General features: G+C 42.3%; 1 protein-coding gene and 1 pseudogene across 3 annotated transcripts in view; one reads left to right on the forward strand and one right to left on the reverse strand.

Moving 5' to 3' along the window:
• Positions 1–6,805: 6,805 nt before the first annotated feature.
• Positions 6,806–19,225, reverse strand: part of LOC114890845 (SH3 domain-binding glutamic acid-rich protein-like) — a 63,996-nt gene continuing 51,576 nt past the window's right edge. For all 3 annotated transcript variants that reach the window (XM_029214757.1, XM_029214755.1, XM_029214756.1), the window contains 2 exons: positions 11,259–11,429; positions 6,806–7,219 (listed from right to left, as the gene is read on the reverse strand). In XM_029214757.1, coding sequence (XP_029070590.1) covers positions 11,292–11,429 — 138 coding nt within the window. In that variant the 3' untranslated portion in view covers positions 6,806–7,219; positions 11,259–11,291. The remainder of the gene's footprint in view (positions 7,220–11,258; positions 11,430–19,225) is intronic.
• On the forward strand, positions 15,115–16,451 carry LOC114890844 (annotated as a pseudogene).

Below are 19,225 nucleotides of genomic sequence, written 5' to 3' on the forward strand. Positions count from 1 at the left end.
ATTGAATTCAGTCACCAGTGGCAATGGTTTACTCAACTGTGCCTACATAAGGAAACCTTAATTTTTCTATTTTATTTATTTATTTTTAATTTTATTGGAATATAGTTGATTTACAATGTTGTGTTAGTTTCAGGTGTACAGCAAAGTGATTCCATTATACATATACATTCTTTTTCAGATTCTTTTCTCATATAGGTTGTCACAGAATATTGAGCAGAGTTCCCTGTGCTGTACAGTAGGTCCTTGTTGGTTCTCTGTCTTATATATAGTAGTGTGTGTATGTTAAGATAAAACAAAAACAACAACTCAGATAAGTTTCGGGAAGCTTCCTGGTTGCTGAACACGGTGATGTACTTGGAAGTGGTGCTGCCCTACTCCTTAGGGACAGAAGCTCCCGTACTCAGGACCCTTCTGGACCTAGCCCTATGTACCATTTACCGAATAAAGTTTGTGTGCCCAACACACAGTGAGGCCAAATAAACTGAAACATCGGAGATTGGAGCAGAAGAAGTTTACTGCAGGGCCAAGCAAGGAGAATGCGTGCTCAAAAAAACCCCGAACCCCCTGATGGCTTGGGGGGAAAAGTTTTTTTAGGCAAAATTTGGGGTGAGGGCTGCAGGGTGTGTGGCTGTTTTCTGATTGGCTGGTGAGGTAACAGGGCAGTGCTCCAAGAATCTTACCCTGGGCCTGAAGTTACCATCCTCCACCCGGGTGGGAGCTCTGGTTCTACAGAAGAACTCAAAGATATTGTCATTTATATTGTATCCCTTGAGGGGGAGCCAGGACCCTGCCCCAAGGCTGCACTATTGCTCCTTCACTGCTCCTCCCTTGTCTCTGCATCCCCTCCCTTCCCTGATTAGCAACTGTTTGTATCTAACCCTTTGGAACTCAGGGAAGGTCAAGGAGGCTGAATGAAACCTATTTCCTACAAACAAGAAACAGGGAACACAGAAGGCTTTTGTGACCAGGAGCCCCACAGGGTCCTGCTGGGTTTCATACCTGTGTATCTGGCTGTTCCTTTGTATCTTACATAATGGATTATAATTATACGTATAGTGGTTCCCTGAGTTTTATGAGTTATTCTAGCAAATCGTCAAACCTGGGGGTGGGGTGGAGAGGAGGGGCCTCTGGATCTGTAGTCCACCGGACAGAAATGCAGAAAGCCTGAGGACCCCATTTTCCACTGGTGTCTGAAGTTGGGGCAGTCTTATGGGACTGAGCTAACCCCAAGAGACAGTGTCGGAATTGATTTGGAAGATATCCAGTTAGTGTCAGAAAATTGAAACATTGGCTAGTGTTGGAAAAACAGCACAGGTACATATTATTGTGTAAATTAACCTCAATGTGTAAATCAACCTAAAAAGAAAAATCTACAACCAAGCAAAGGGTTTGCAAACTGTACTCTGAATTGAGTCCCCTTGGGGGTCAAGGTCCCTGTAATTACATTCAGAGCAGCTCTCCTTCCACCTGATTTTTATGTGGAGATCCGTTTAAACAAAGTGTTCCATGGCTTAATATATATATATATATATATATATATATATATATATATATATATATATTTGAAAACCACTGGTTCCTTTGTAAAAGTCCACGAGGAGTGACTTTATTGTCCCATACAGGTGCGGGAGAAAGAATTGGGTGTTTCCCAGGATCTAAATGCCTCCTGGCCAGGATTTCTTAAACCCAGCTTCACATCTGAGGAGCTTCTAAAAATACTTTGGTGCCTGACCCCACCAAGAATCTTCACAGTGAGTTGAAGATGCCATCATTGTACTAAAAACATTCCAGGAATTCAATCCAGGTGGATAACCACCAACATGTGTGTTCAGAAACCACGCACAACTCCCATTTTCGTACCTAGATATTTTGCAGATAATCTCCACATACCATGGAAATCCTCCTGTAACCACTCTGAAACACCATCAGGTACATTTTTAGTGGATTTGACCTACCAGTATTTCAGGGTTTAAATCTCTCTGAATGTAGTTAAAAGCTGGAGAAAGTTATCTATAGAGATATCTATCTAAGGAGTAGCCCTTAGAGAAAAATAAAGCCAGGTTGCATTTCTCTGCTTTATTTTTGCAGGCTCAGGAGAAATTATTCTATGAGTGTGATGTTTTCTAGTAGGAGCTTTATTTTCCTCCCTAGATAACTTTTGTTTCATTCCAGGGGTAAACCAAGAAGACAAACATTTTTTATAACAGACCACAGAGAAAAGTGACCTGCTACAAAACAAGCAAACTAAAATTCATGTCCTGGGACGAAGGTATACTTTACCTCATTAAGTCATTCTAGGAGCCTGAAGGAACCATCCCCTCAGCTACAACTACCGTGAGGGGTTGGCTGCTATGGGTGCATCACTGGACAGTGGTTGACAGGTCAGCCCCAGAGGATTTCTGGGCACTCCTTCAGCATCAGTGAGTGGAGTGTACCCAAGGACAACCAGACTGGAAAAGACAGATGACAATTTTTAGTTTTTCTCTCTGCAACCTAAGACTTGGGGTCTAAAGCCACCCCCAGTCAATTTCTAGAGTATTGTCAGCTGACGGTGGTTCAAATCCCTCTAAAACTGGGGCTGGCATTTGTGGCCACAGTGAGCAGCCCAAGAACTTGAGAATGAGGGGAATGGAATTACCCTCTAATGTTTTTTTTTCTGTTTGTTTTTTGGGGGGTTTTGTTTGTTTGTTTGTTTGTTCGGACGCTCGGATTGCGGGATCTTAGTTCCCCGACCAGGGATCGAACCCGGCCCCGGCAGTGAAAGTGCCGAGTCCTAACTACTGGACCGCCAGGGAATTCCCATTTTATCTTATTTTATTTTATTTTTTTGATGGCTTAGCTAAGAAACCAGCACACAGTGGATCACAGCCAACAAGTACGAGTCACCTTACTCCAGGGCCTGGCCCTGAGTCTAAAGACAGAACACGTGGACCAGAGGAGGCCGGGGAAGGAGGCGTTCTGTGGGCAAGGTCCCACTGCCCACCACCCAGCCAGGCACTGTCCCAGGGGTGTGGCAGTGGTCAAGGGCAGAGAGGAAAGTGTTTGTTGGGAGGCTGGTCCTGGCCTTGGATCAGAACACACATAGACCTCCGTCCCAGCGTGGCCATTTTCAGGCTGTGTAACCTCACACGAGGACTGGACATCCCCGTGCCTCAGCTTCCTCATCCGTGAAATGGGTACCATGTCCACCTCACCAGGTTACTGCAGGGATCACGTAGAGCCCTTGATACAGAGCCCGACTCACAGTGGGCACCCCATAAATGTCAGCAAGCAAAAGTACTGTGAAACGCAATATCCAGCAGGCTAATTTTAATCCTAAGCGGTGAGTTTGCTTCCCGTGAGTCGGTGAGGAAAGGCGTCACCCTCCTGAGCTGACAAGATGCGTCTGCTGGACTTGACCGTGTTCCCCCCGCGTTCTTTCCTGACCCCCGCGCCCTCCGCGCTACTCACACCCACCTGGCGCAGCCCTTCCCTGACTTGAAGCTTCCACCCCTGAGAGCATTACTACATCTGTAAACAAGCTCCAGATGTCTGGTTCTGGAAGACCTGTCTGACCGGCTGATGTGTTCTAGAGATTTCACAACTCATTTTTTTCTACTTACAAGAAAGTCCTTCCAAAACAAATAGTCTAAAAGCCGAGTGTCTCAGGCACCAGTGAAAAGAAGGCTTTTGCAAGGATCATGAGTCTACTTCCAAACATCTGGAAATATGTTGTATTAGGATTAAAAGGCTTAAAACATGAGAAGACAATCAGCCATTTGGCTAATCGGGGTTCTGTTTACACTTCAGTGAGGAGCTAGAGCCTACAGGCTAAAGGACAATCCTGTATCTTGATCAAAATTGTCGGTAGGCAATCAGTTGTTGACCGACTTTAGACTCCTATGTAACGCAAGGGTGTGAAATTCAAACATCAATGACTGGTTTTAACGGCTTTTAAGAATGCACAATGGGCTTCTCTGGTGGTGCAGTGGTCGAGAGTCCGCCTGCCGATGCAGGGGACACGGGTTTGTGCCCCGGTCCGAGAGGATCCCACATGCCGCGGAGCGGCTAGGCCCGTGAGTCACGGCCGCTGAGCCTGCGCGTCCGGAGCCTGTGCTCCGCAACGGAAGAGGCAACAGTGAGAGGCCCGCGTACCGCAAAAAAAAAAGAATGTACAACATTTTGCCCAAAATTAATTGTCTTGGATAAAAACATTATAAACAATATACTGATTAATTGACCAACGGGTTTGGAGGCGTTTTGTTTGTTTTTCTTCTGTCTGGTGGACAAATACTTTATGCCCACCTTCTTTTGTGTGTGTGTTTGTGTGTGTGTGTGGTTTTTTTGTTTTGCTGTGTTTTGTTTTTGCTTTAATCCAATAACTTTATTCCTTGGCATGTATTATAAGAAAATACTCCATTATCAAATGGTTTACATACAGAGACGTTTGTCATAAAGTTATTTGTAAGTGTAATGATGTATGCCCACCTTCTGACCTCAACAGTACCCTAAACAGCACACGTAGCCAGCAGCGCTCTGGGACAGCAATGCTGTATCAAGGAGCTTGTCTTTTATCACCACCTAGTGGTCATTCTCTATTATTACAACTCACTAGGGTCGCCTTACCCTCACCACCCTTGCACAGGTTTGACACTTACATTGTTTTTTAAAGAAAACTTTTCTATATACTCCTCAAGGAACCTTGCAGGCAAAACATTCCACTCCCTTTCTACACCTCTCACATTTTAATCTAGAAAAGTCGATGACAACGATAAACCCTCCTTATTGCATACCTTGTATCCTTGTAACAAAGGAAGATTACAGCCCAAAGAAATGCAAGGAAACCCCAAAGAGGAAAAGTGGAGAAGGAAGTATTTACTGTTCAGTGGTTAAAAAATGCACTCAAATTTTTGTGTACTTGCTTTTCAAGTTAAAGAATAAAAAAGAAACAGTTACTTTGAATGTTCAGGCCCTCTGTAGACTAATCAACTTGAAACTCTATTAGCTTCAGATCATCATAGAATTGCTCCATGTCTCTGGTCTTTTCTTTTTGCAGACGGATTTTGCTTATTCACTTGGGTTTTTCTTTTGAGTTATTCTTTTTTGCATATTTATAATGCTGCTTAGTTTCTAGAAACTTCCTATATTGATAAAGCAAGTGGATTTTTTAAACTATATTTTGATATCACACAGCCCCTATTTGTCACTGTGCCACTGGAGGTTATAGGTGAAACCAAATCTGAAAGAGAACTGATACTAGCTACATGGTATTATTGACCTAAGTGATTTTTGCATTTTAATAGTATTTAATAGAAAATGAAATGTGAGTGACTAAAGAATATTTATGAGAATACTAATTTCCTAACTACAGGAAGACAACGTAAGAAAAAATTAAGTCAATTTAAATAAGCAGTCTACTCTGCTTATTATTAGCACAAATATTTACCTTCATTTAAAAATATGAGAAATAGGAGGGAAATTGGCACCTAGCTAAATAAATCTATCTCTATCCTACTCTACCACAAGAGCTAAAAGTCAGCCCAAGCAACAACAAAAACTTAAAGCCTATTTGGGTATGGAGGTGCTATAAAATTGTGACGCTTTTTAGACGGGACATAATTTAATGCAACGAAGTATAAAATAGGAACTAAGTTTTAATTATATGAATTTCCATCCCACTGCAGTCTCTCACCCATTTTTTTTTTTTCAGTACGCGGGCCTGTCACTGCTGTGGCCTCTCCCGTTGCGGAGCACAGGCTCCGGACGCGCAGGCTCAGCGGCCATGGCTCACGGGCCCAGCCGCTCCGAGGCATGTGGGATCTTCCCGAACCGGGGCACGAACCCGTGTCCCCTGCATCGGCAGGCGGACTCTCAACCACTGCGCCACCAGGGAAGCCCCTCTCACCTTATTTTTAACTAGGGAGAAATGTCTTCAAAGTAGTCTACTTCAACAATTTGGAATAAAAACATCTTCATTCTCCTCAAAATGCCTCTTTTTGTTATTAACGTAACAAGAAAAGAGCTGTTTGCCAGAGATCCTGTGAGCCACACGACTTCTGCCACCAGAGACTACATTCCCCAAAGACACCAACAGGCTTAGCTGCAAAATCAATAGGCAGATTCAGAAGGAGGAAAAGCTCATGGCCACTCCAATCCGATGGCCATCATTGTCCTTAATTAGGAAAACAGCAGGGGAAGGGCCCTTCTGAGAGTACAGAAGCAACGTTGGCTGCAAGAAAAAGACACGGAGAGCAGCACATACACGGGTAGGGGAGAGATGTCAGCAACTTCTTACCATAAAGAAAAACATAGCTATCAGACACTGAGATGGGACAGGTGAGCAGAGAATCGCTTCAAACCTACCTGGTGAACAAGTCATGGGGCCGGACCAGCTCTTGCTGAACAGACAATCAAGAGGCAAAATTACAGTCACGGGCTTTGCACGTAGCAGCCATGACTGCAAATCAATCAACGCCAACGCGAGAGAAGCAGAAGCAGCCACTCCCTCCAGCATAGAAACGAGCAAAGGGCACTGGGTGGAGAATTTATTTGTCTGCATCCTGACCCCTACACATGTGGACGGCCGTGACATTTAAACAAGGCTTCGGAGACAGTGTATGCAGCGGTGTGTAATATAAATACGACATAACAAGACATGACATTTGAAAACATGGACCGAATAATCAGTGCAACAAAAAGGATCCATCCCAATGGAGACAGAAAAGTTCTGCTGAGCATTCAGGCTCTGCAAGAGACAGATTGAGTTCAGGTTATACACAGAGAGACTAGAAATGAAGAAATCTCCTCCTTGGGACAAGATATTTGCTATTCATCTTTATTAGTATGATTGTTCTCTATAAATCTCTTCATTTTCAAAGCTAGTTCTGAGAAAAGTAGCATAAGGCACATACAAAGAAATACTTTTGTCATATCACAAAGAGAAGTTCTATATTTTGAAATTTTTTCAGGGTATTAGAAGGTCTATTCATGCAGAGCAAAAAATTAAGCAAAGGCCACAAATGTCAGGCCCATGAAGATGTGCATGTGCTATCTTCACATTTGATTTCATGTTGATATGATTAAGCAGGTATATGCATGGAGATCTAACCGTGTCAGATCATACAATTCCTCGGTGAACCCTGGATGTACTGACAGACGTGTGCTAGCTTCGAGCCAAAGCATTTTGTTGAATTTGGTTTGTGGGAAGAGAGTTGAAATGGTGCTTCGTGGCTTGGGTTTCCTAAAAGAAAGGGAAAATATTAGGAAGAAGACTGTTAACGAGAGACAGAGAATGTTTATCAAAAACTGAACTCTTCAACATGCAATCAAGGGAAGTATTGCTTTTTATTCTAGAAACCACTACTCATCAAGTGCAAAGAAAGGAAATTAATTTTTTCTCGTGGAAAACCAAATGATGTTTATATCCTTTCTCTGTGCTAAACTATCAAACATAGAAGGAAGTTGATATCTTCCACAGACGTAGAGAACAAACTTATGGTTACCAAGGAGAGAAGGAGGGGCTGGGACTAATTGGGAGACTGGAATTGACATATATACACTACTATGTATAAAATAGTTAACTAATGAGAACCTACGGTATAGCACAGGGAACCCTACTCAATGATCTGTGGTGACCTAAATGGGAAGGAAATCCAAGAAAGAGTGGATATATGTATACGCATAGCTGATTCACTTTGCTGTACAGCAGAAACTAACACAACATTGTAAAGCAACTATACACCAATAAAAATTGATAAAAAATTTAAAAATTTTAAAATGCAAAAGGAATTGAGAATGATTAACAGGGAAGTGTTAAGTAAATACTAAGCAGATATTATCGTAAAAGGGATGCAGACATTGTCTCCTAATACTGGTAGGGATGTCTGTGGGCCGTTTCTCTTACAATTTTGAAATTAAATAGTCATAAAATACCATTGCTTAAGGCAGGAAAATGTAAGAATGTAAAAATAAAGACATAAGAGTCTTTGGAAATAAATTGGATTTCAACATTAAAAAAAAAAGAAGGAAGTTGACACCTTCAATTATAGTTTCCCCACCGCATTTTCATGGAAAATGGAGAGGCTGAATTTACAGCCTAGTCCTGGGGGAGGAAATTGAAACGGTCCACAGCTAGACTGGAGGACAGTACCAAGCAGCAGCCTGTTAGGAGACAGAACTCAGTCTCAGACTAGACACTGTCTCTCCCGGGGCATCAATTTAGCATCAATTTCAAACACAGGAAATGAGAAATGTTTCATAGTTCCATTCATTGCCACAGTCCTAGAACCACCTTTTCAAGTAAAATGCCTGGCAGATCCATGAGCTACGAGATGGGTTTGTCTTTAGACAATGAATGGTCTGCCCAGTGAAATGCCTGATTGCACGGCCATGTTGCATTTTCATGAAGGACATTGGATCTCTCTGGGGGTCGGGAGTGGGTTTTAGGAAGCTGTCTGATTCCCTCCTTCAGTGTCAGGCATTTTGACCTCATGACAAAGATAGTAATTCCAAACCAGAAGCCATCAGAGAAACAGTCAAAATGGGCTGGCCACAGCGATATATGCCTTTCTTTTCCCCAAAATCAGCCTATCAAGCCATCTGGCTATGTGAAGGATTCCCTCTCAGCTGTGTCATTTCACATTCAACTTTTTTTTATAATTACATTAAAATTGAATAATTTTAAAAGAACTTTACAAACGGAGTGAATGGAAATGAATTTAAACAGTATTTATGAGTCTTTTACTGTTGGGGGAGTTGGTATAATGATAAATATTGGCATATTTTCCTTTCCCATCATTCTTCAGATAAAATTTCTAAAAGTAAAACTCGCCAGTTTTCTTTTTTTCCAAAACTGAGCCCCTATTCATTCCTTAGAAATGGGATTAGGGGCACTAATCAGACTGACAACAGACTGCTCAATAGTAATTTTTTATTTTCTTTTATTTAGAAGAAAATAAAAAAGAAAGGAAATGGGATCACTTCCAAAAAGACAATCATTGGCCCTAAAATAGATGTCTATGTGTCCACAACATGAAAGAAACCACCTGGGAAAACATCAAATGATGGGCTGGATTTGCTTTGTAATTTGAATAAAGGAGTGATGAAACTTTCGTTGTCCGGTAGGCTACTCCCACCAGCTCCAAGATTTCCTAAAAATATATTCATTTTTTAATAGTAGTATTTTATGTATAAGTGTAAGTAAATTAAGAGGGGAGATTCTAATATTCAAATCGGTCTTTGGTACATAGAGCAGAGCTGTTTGTTAGCCGATATTTACAAGCACTGGGGATTTCTTTTTCTTTATCCAGCGGAAGCCTTTTGTCCGCCCTTCACTAGGCAGGCTCCAAGTGTGACCGCAGACCTTAACTGAAGACCTACTGTGTGTCCAGCGCTCACTCCGTCATCCTCCTCTTCTTCCTGCTCCCCTGATATCAACAGCACCCAAATCTATCTTACATGTTTCAGCGGAGGCATAATATGGACAGAAAGGAGACTAAATTTTTTTTGATTTAAATTAACAAGAACACTTATGGCACCAGAGCAAACTGTAAGCCTCACTGCCCTAGAGAATAAACAGCTGCCTTGGTTGCAAGGTCAAATAAAAAAGGTCAATAAAAAATAAAATAAATTAATTAAATTAAATTAAAATATAAAATAAAAAAGGTCAATAAAAACATAACATTTACATGGGTATTTGCTAACTGTCTGTTAAACCAGATATTTTTATAGCTCTTAATGATCTTTTGATGTTTTCATACCTACCGTCTTATCTGTATGGCCCACAATATTTGAGCATTTCCTCTGTGATCTCAATATCCATTATCATTATCTTATTAATATATTTATGTGGCACTCACCAGACTATTAAGAAGTACATAATTCTTTTTTAATGGTCAGTATAAGTTTAAAATTACAAGGCAGCACTATGGAGAATGGAGGTTCCTTAAAAAACTAAAAATAGAACTACCATACGACCCAGCAATCCCACTCCTGGGCATATACCCTGAGAAAACCATAATTCAAAAAGAGTCATGTACCAAAATGTTCATTGCAGCTCTATGTACAATAACCAGGACATGGAAGCAACCTAGGTGTCCATCGACTGATAAATGGATAAAGAAGATGTGGCACATATATACAATGGAATATTACTCAGCCATAAAAGAAACGAAATTGAGTTATTTGTAATGGGGTGGATGGACCTAGAGTCTGTCATACAGAGTGAAGTCAGAAAGAGAAAAACAAATACCGTATGCTAACACATATATATGGAATCTAAAAAAACAAAAAACTGGTCTGAAGAACGTGGGGGCAGGACAGGAACAAAGACGCAGACACAGAGAATGGACTTGAGGACACGGGGAGGGGGAAGGGTAAGCTGGGACGAAGTGAGAGAGTGGCATGGACATATATACGCTACCAAATGTAAAATAGATAGCTAGTGGGAAGCAGCCGCATAGCACAGGGAGATCAGCTCGGTTCTTTATGACCACCTGGAGGGGTGGCACAGGGAGGGTGGGAGGAAGATGCAAGAGGGAGGAGATATGAGGATATATGTATATGCATAGCTGATTCACTTTATTATAAAGCAGAAACTAACACACCATTGTAAAGCAATTATATTCCAGTAAAGATGTTAAAAAAAAAAAATTACAAGGCAACAAGTGTACTTGTCAAAGTTACCTCAAGTGACTTCACCATATTCCAAAGTGTTTCCACATGAGTGTTTGGGCTAATATTGAATAAATGAATATTTTGATATAAATCAATGAATATAATGGAATAAATGTAATATCAAGCACTTATCGTTGAATCTCTAGTAGCAATAATTTTTTCATGAGAAGCCAGCTCTGTGGTATTTTTAGGTTGTAATTTATTGCCATTGTTATGAACATCGATTGTAAACTCTCCTATGGATACGTAAGTGTGTTGGTCAGTAAAGGAGTCCATGTGATAGAACGCTGATAACAGAACACATCCTGTGCTTTCACTTAAATAAAGAGGAAGAGAAGGGAGGAAGTACAGAACAAACTCTTCCTCACCTCAAAGTTATGCTTTTTCCTAGAAATCATACCAACCACAGGCCTTCCTCGCCCTAGCGCCCAAGAAACGGGTCCGGTAGAGTTCACCAGCCCTGTGGCTCCAGGAAGGGGCAGCCCAGGGCCTCGGGAAGACAGACAAATAGATCGAATTGAAATCCACTTCTATCACCAAGTGAAATGTGCTCTACATGGCAGACTGTAATAAACAAACCTTCAACCCCAGAGCAATGTGGCTACCTGGATAAGTGGAAGAATAAAGCATGAAAAGGCCTAAGAATCTTCTTCCTCTTCTCCTTCTTCCTCTTCTCCTTCTTCCTCTTCTCCTGGCCCCTCCTCTTCTCCTTTCTCAGCTTCCTCTTCCTCCGCTTCCCCTTCGGCTCCCTCCGCAGTTATTTCTTCCGTCTTATTCTAACAAAAATTACATTATTATTGAAAAGTGTAAGGGTCAACAGATACAGTGAGGAAAAGAGTGCAAAACATCAGACTAGAGTTGAGGGCCTCCTACACACCCCACCCAACACACACACACACACACACACACACACACACACACGCAAAGACATCATCTTTGTCTTTGTCATCTAAACACAGACCCCACAGGCTGGGATGGTTTTGCACGGCAAAGCATTCATTCTAACAGGTTTCATGACTCCCCTTAAGCATATAGTCTTTACTCATATTAACAGACTGCTCTCATCTTGTTGCCTTTAAAAATTCAGAAGGCAGTTGGAAGAATAAAATACAAAACAATCTCAGCAAATAGAATTTTGTCAGAAAAGATGAAGGTTTTAAATGTATAAGCTGGTTATATTTGTTACAGCAAGCTAATTTCTTGAAGCCAAAGTTATCAGTAACCTACATATATAATCTGAAACTACTTTCAAATTAATAATACGTTTGTCTTATTTTTATACATAAAAATGGGATTTTAAATAATGGAAACTTGTCTAGTAAGAGAGAAACTAAAGAAATTATTATTGGAAAGATATATAGATAATGAAAAGTCACCGTATGGAATAGGCTAAAAATAACTTTTAGGTCTAAGAATAGGGATTAGTTTGATAAAATAATATTAAAAATAATGAAGCAGATCTATATTTACCATCCCCCAAAAAATACATAGATTAATTACATGAACAAAAGTAGATTACAGAGCGTATTCATCAAAGTTTGATAAATATGTGTATGCGTATGTAGCTAGTGGTTGTCTGGGTAACGGGGTTATAAGATATTTTTATTTTCTGTTTTTATCTGTATTTTCTAAATTTTCTATAAAGATTATGAATTTTTTGTAATTTCAAAAATCAACAGAAGTTTTGGGAAGGAGTTTCTTTTGACATTTGGGACCTTCTTTAATGTTGATGACCTTCCACTGAAATACCTAGACAATACATGTGACCTTTGGTAAATATTCTCTCTGTCCTTGAGTTTTCATTTTTAATTTAGCCCTCTGATTAGCATTTTTAAATGATCAACCCAAAAATGTTCAAAAACAATATTCTTAAAAGTCTTGATTACAATAAAGGTCACTGAGATTTAGCTAACATGAGAGGATGGAATAGAAGTAGAGAGAATCCGAGAATGTCACTTTGGACCTGCCCCCAGAAACCACTAACATCCTCGGAAAGGATTCACCCTCACATTCACATGATGCCATCCTTGTTAGGGGTTAAAGTGAAAACTCCCCAACACCCAGCTAATAAAGTGCAGATTCCACAGGCAAGTGGCAGGGTGAGAATCTCAGTCCTGCTTCACTGTGACACATAGTACCTCTTCGCCATTGTCAGCAAAAGGGGAAACAGCATGCTGACCTTGCCATGCTCAATTAATGAAAATTATCATAAAGTTCCTCACCATGGAGTCCTCCCCCAGTGCCTGTGAGGAAGCAAAACAAAATTTCTCAAACAAAAAAGAGGCCATTCTTTGAAGCTTTCACAATAAAACCAGTAGAATTTGAGTGTTTCAACAAGCAGGGAAAGAATGGGAAAGGAGAGGATTCATTTGTGAAAACTTAGATTGAGTTAAAGACTGTCCTCGGTCTTGGCAGCCTGCTCTTTCTCCTTGCTCATTTTCTATTACTCATTTCCATCACCAAAAGAAACTTAAAAGCTCTTTTTCTTTCAACCAACTGCAAGTTCCTAATGTAAAATAAATATGATTGTGTTGGAGATTAGACGGACTTTTTATCATGAGCATCAGAACAGTAGGAGTTCTTGTCTCGACCTCTACTTGGCAACACATGGGTCACCTAGAACCTATGTTCTAATCCAGTGGTTCTCAGCCTTGATGGAGCCTCAGAATCGCCTGAAGGGCTTCTCAAAGCAGTCTGCTGCCGGGCTCCACCTCAGGATTTCTGATTCAGTAGTTGGGGGCCAACCCTGAAAATGTGTATTTGTAGAGGTTCCCAGGTGAGGCTGCGGCTGCTCTGGGAACCCCACTTTGAGAACCTCTGCTGTAGTCTGTATTCTTTCTCTTAAATCACACTGGTTGATTAAGGCACTGTGAGCCCTGGCAACTAGCAGGTTTGGCATCACCACCCACCAAAGTCTTCACTTACCAGGGTGGGTTATGTTTGTTCCCATGCTGGTGTATCCAAGTTAGTCTTATTGTAATTACACAATTTAAATAAGTATCATGGAAGTCAATGAAATATGAGCATGAAAAGAACTTTTTTCCCTGGGGCTTCCCTGGTGGCACAGTGGTTGACAGTCCGCCTGCCGACGCAGGGGACACGGGTTCGTTCCCCGGTCCGGGAAGATCCCACATGCTGCGGAGCAGCTGGGCCCGTGAGCCATGGCCACTGAGCCTGCGCGTCTGGAGCCTGTGCTCCGCAACGGGAGAGGCCACAGCAGTGAGAGGCCCGCATGCCGCAAAAAAAAAAAAAAAAGAAAAAGAAAAGAACTTTTTTCCCTATGTAAAATTAATGGAGTACTTTGAAAAGACCCATATATGTAAGTCACCTTAAAAACTTGTCATCAAATGAAGTGTCATAAAGCTCAGGTGGCAGGGGGGAATCTGAAATCCAAAGAGATTTATGCATTTAGAGTACTTTGCAAGTGCCTTTAAATTTCTGCTCTACTTTCAAAGAAATCAAAACTGGAATTTCTAGACAGACCAATGAGTATGTTCGTTAGAAAGACAATGGGTAGTTCTAATCATGGGACTATTATTTAAAGAAAAGACCTTTCTTCTACATCCAAAAAATTGGCAGTAAATATACATTTACATATTTCAAGTTAAAATAAATGTTTAAGGCCTCTACATTTTTATGATTTACGACTTTAATTGAATTATTCGACTGGTCAACTAGCCTCCAGTTCCAAACATGGGATATGAGGTCTTCCTGGGAATGCTCGTTATTATTTAAGCATAGACCCTATAAACAAACGTGTCAGCCAGCCGCAACATAGTTTAAATTGCATGTTACAGAGGATAAATTGTATCCCTTTAAATTTTATCCTTAATAACACTAATACTGTTTTCTAATTTTTCTTTTAATGTTTTAAATGTACTTTTAAATCTTATATCCTCAGTACTCAATTTTTTAATACTTATTTTGTGCAATTCTTAATCTTTTATCTTTGTGAAACTTGATTCCCTTATATTTCAGTTCTGCTTATTCTACCTTTATTCATTAAGACATGTCTTTCTTAAATTCTTTAGCTTAAACTGTATATGTTTCTTTTACATTCCTAATTTTAATTCTTTTTATAATCTTTTTCTTTCTTGTTGTTGCTGTTTCCTCTCACGGGCATAGGAAGGACAGCAAAGAGGAAGGCTCTGTCCCAAACAGGTGGAGGCTTTTATTATCTCTCTGTTTGTCTCCATGCGCTCTGTCATCCCCTTCGATCCTGGCTCCCCACAATGAAGATTCTCCACCTCAGCTCTACAGGCAAGCTGAAGGCGTGCTCAGCCCTGGAGGGTCTTGTCCATTGGCTGACAGAGGCAGGCTTCTGAAGGTTCAAACACACCACGGGTGATTCTAACACACACCACCAGATGAGAACCACTGTTCTACTATAACCTCAAGTCGGGGAGGCAGGTTAAAAGTTCTTCTCAAGGCTCTGCCATCGCCGCCGCTGCTGCCGCCGCAATGCTGTCCCGGTCCCGCTGCCTGTCCCGGGCGTTCAGCGGCTCGCTCTCCGCCTTCCAGAAGGGGAACTGCCCTCTAGGGAGACGTTCCCTGCCTGGGATCTCCTTATGTCAGGGACCAGGTTACTCTGACAGCAGGAAGATTGTCATTTACAGCAGTAGTGTCTTCAGTGTTCGCTTTTTCAGAGCTACAGCTGTGTGCGAGGACGATGTACTTGCAGGATCTGTCACAGAAGGGGATGTCAGGTGGGAGAAAGCTTCATCTTGCAGAAGGTGAAGTGGTTTGTGAGATTGAAACTGACAAGACATCTGTGCAGGTTCCATCACCAGCAAACGGCACGATTGAAGCTCTTTTGGTACCTGATGGGGGAAAAGTAGAAGGAGGCACTCCTCTTTTCACACTCAGGAAAACTGGCACTGCTCCTGCTAAGGCCAAGCCAGCCGAAGCTCTTGCTGCCACAGCCCGAAAAGCAGAACCTGCGGCATCGGCAGTTCCTCCTCCCCCTGCAGCATCCGTACCCACTCAGATGCCACCAGTGCCCTCGCCCTCACAACCTCTCACTAGCAAACCAGTGTCTGCCGTAAAACCCACTGCTGCCCCTCCAGTAGTGGAGCCAGGAGCTGGCACAGGTCTGCGTTCAGAACATCGGGAGAAAATGAATAGGATGCGGCAGCCCATTGCTCAGCATCTAAAGGAGGCTCAGAACAACTGAGCAGTGCTTACCACTTTCAGTGAGATTGACATGAGTAACACCCAGGAGATGAGGGCTCGGCACAAAGATGCTTTTCTGAAGAAACATAACCTCACACTAGGCTTCATGTCGGCGTTCGTGAAGGCCTCGGCCTTTGCCTTGAAGCAGCAGCCTGTTGTAAATGCAGCGATTGACGATACAACCGAAGAGGTGGTGTGTAGGGATTATACTGACATCAGCGTTGCGGTGGCCCCCCCTCGGGTCTGGTGTTTCCCGTCATCAGGAATGTGGAAACTCGGAATTATGCCACTATTGAGCGAACCATCAGTGAACCGGGAGAGAAGGCCCGGAAGAATGAACTTGCCATTGAAGATATGGATGGTGGTACCTTCACCGTCAGCAACGGAGGCGTTTTGGCTCGCTCTTTGGAACGCCCATCATCAAACCCCCTCAGTCTGCCATCCTGGGCATGCACGCCATCTTTGATAGGCCAGTGGTCGTGGGAGGCAAGTTGGAGATGCAGCCCATAATGTACGTGACCCTGACGTATGATCACCGGCTGATGGATGGCAGAGAGGCCGTGACTTAACTCCGCAAAATCAAGGCAGCGGTAGAGGATCCCAGAGACCTCCTATTGGACCTGTAGGAGGAAGCCATGTGCCCTACACATCAACCATGCAGGAACTGAAAACCAGCCTTCTCCCTGTCCCCTCACGGGCCCCGGGTTAGCCTGGTGACAGACAGGCATATGCTGTTGTTCTGAAGCAAGGAAACCAGGGCACTATGTATCCAGCAGTCACAGCTCTCTCCTTGGTGTTCCTGCCAGGCTCTCTCCCTCTCTGCACCCTTCTCTTACATTCGAATATCTGATTTCCTTAGGCTTGAGGGAGAGAGAGAGCCTTAATGGATGCTCATTAATATTCCTGCCTTTCCTCCATTAGCCCTCCGCAGAGATAATTTTGCTTCTCCCCCATCCAGTATACCACAGGGAAACTGCCGGGGACCAAGTGATTAAGTTTCTATCTCTTGAAAGTCTGTTCTCCAGAGACGCCTAGGAGGGTGCTGTGCCTCCCGAGCTCGGAGCAGCCTCTGTCCTGGCTGTGCACGTCCTTACTCGGTTCCACCCGTGTGGAGGTATTGACCAGAGGCCAGGAGGTGCTGCTTTGCTTCTTAAATGGCACCTTCATTCTTAGCTGTCACTGACTTCAAGCTGCCTCTTCTACCTTTTCCAGGAAGCACAGGTTGGGGGATCTGGAGGGGCAGGGGATGGGTAGGCAGTGTTGAGTGGGAGGACAGATTCTGAGGTCAGAGGTTATCAATGAGACTGGAGCAGAGCCCAGGCCTGCCCTCACACTCTCCGTCATAGCTCTGTACCAGGAAGACCCACTTTGGCACAAGCACGCCCAGCTGTTGTGGTGCCAACCTTTCCAGACCACTGGGACCATTCTACCACATTGTTCTCATCTAGAGCAGATTCTAGCACATCTTGGCAGTGAGACAGAGCGTGTCCCAACCAAGGGCTGGATGGCGCCTGGCAGAGATTGGAGTGAAGGAGGCTTCCTGTGGACTGGCTCACATTGTCTTGAGCTTTTAAATTCCATTGGTTTAAGCCTGTGAGCTGAAGAAGCAGTTCTGTTCCTTTCTGTATCATGGCCCTTAGGGGGCAGAGCCTTAGCTCTTCCGCCACAGAACACAGGTCTGGGAGAGGATGGATTGTGGTGGAAACCAGCCCAAGATGCCAGTACACAGTGGGGAAACGGCCAATGTCAACTCTGAGGTACTGCCTTGGGTCTGGGCACAATCATTGGCGTTCTTCGGAGCATGGTTAAATGCACACATCCTGTCATGAAAGCTACTGGGCTTCATCGCTTCGTATCCAACTGCATCCAGTCCTGAGGCTGCTGACACTGACACGGGGAGCCATTTATTTAGTGCAGGATGTCCATATGCACTTTGAGCAAAGAAGCAAGGCTTGGGGGTTGGGGTAGGGGGAAGGGGTGGGAGCCAGTACTGATTGCCTGCAGCATCTCCTATGTCTTCATATTCAGAATTTGTAACTAAAATATTTAAAGAAGCTGATTTTAAATGCAAATTAAAGGGCAAATGTTCCCAAACAGGGTTAAAAAAAAAAAAGAATTCTTCTCAAGTCGCTACTGCTCCCCTTGTGGGAAGGGATGAATTAGGAGCTCAGGATCGACATATACACACTACTAGGTAAAAAACAGATAACCAGCAAGGACCTACTGTATAGCAGGGAAACTATACTCAATAGTTCATAATAACCTATAAGGGAAAAGAATCTGAATATATATATATATATTCTATATATAGAATATATTGAATATAAATATGGATATATATATGTTCTATATATAGAATATATAGACTATGGATATGGATATATATTTTTTCTACATATAGAATATATAGAATATAGATATGGATATATATATTCTATGTATAGAATACATAGAATATATATATAGATATATATATTCTATGTCTGGAATACATAGAATACATATATGCATATATATATTCTATGTACAGAATACATAGGATATATTTGGATATATATTCTATATATAGAATATGTAGAATATATATATTCTATGTGTAGAATATATATGGATATATATATTCTATATATGGAATATATAGACTATATGGATATATATATTCTATGTATAGAATGTATATATGGACATATATATTCTATGTATAGAATATATATGGATATATAGAGAATACATATATTTATAGATATATATATCACTTTGTTGTACACCTGACACTAACACATTGTAAATCAACTCTACTCCAAAAAAAAAAAAAAAAAGCCCCCCATACACACATACAAATAATAATGCTCCCCCTGGGTAGATCCCCACTAGAAATTCTGGAACCATGTGGTTACCTAATGTCAAATATCGTCCAGGTACTAAGCGATGAGCTGCATGTTTAAACCTCATGGTGTCTAAGGTACACACCTGTGGTGCAAGACCTAAAATTAAGACTCAATACTCTCTGCTGCCTTAACATCTGGTAAAAGCGGGAAGACTTAAAATGGCCTGACCACTGGTTCACCTCCCCTTCTGCCCCCACAGATTGGGTCTCCCACCCGAGCAGCCCTCCTTATCAAGGCACCAGACACAGTGCCTGCTTATCCCCCAGAATTATGCAAACAGGCCTATCACATCCTCCACGTGGACCAGGGGACACCCCACCCTCTTGACTACTACAAAGCCTGCCTCCCACTGCCCCCAATTGTTCACTCTGGTCCCAAGTGACACCCCCCCCCAGTGGGGCCCTGCATGCATGGGTAGCCTCATCCCTTGGGCTTGGAGAACGTGTGACTAATAAGCCACTGTCCATCTCACCTGTCCAGTGGCAGGTGTTGTGCCATTCCTGTAACCAGAG

Source organism: Monodon monoceros, unplaced genomic scaffold (genome assembly GCF_005190385.1).
Source record: "Monodon monoceros isolate NGI ecotype Baffin Bay Population unplaced genomic scaffold, NGI_Narwhal_1 Super_Scaffold_11, whole genome shotgun sequence".
Lineage (NCBI taxonomy): Eukaryota > Metazoa > Chordata > Mammalia > Artiodactyla > Monodontidae > Monodon > Monodon monoceros.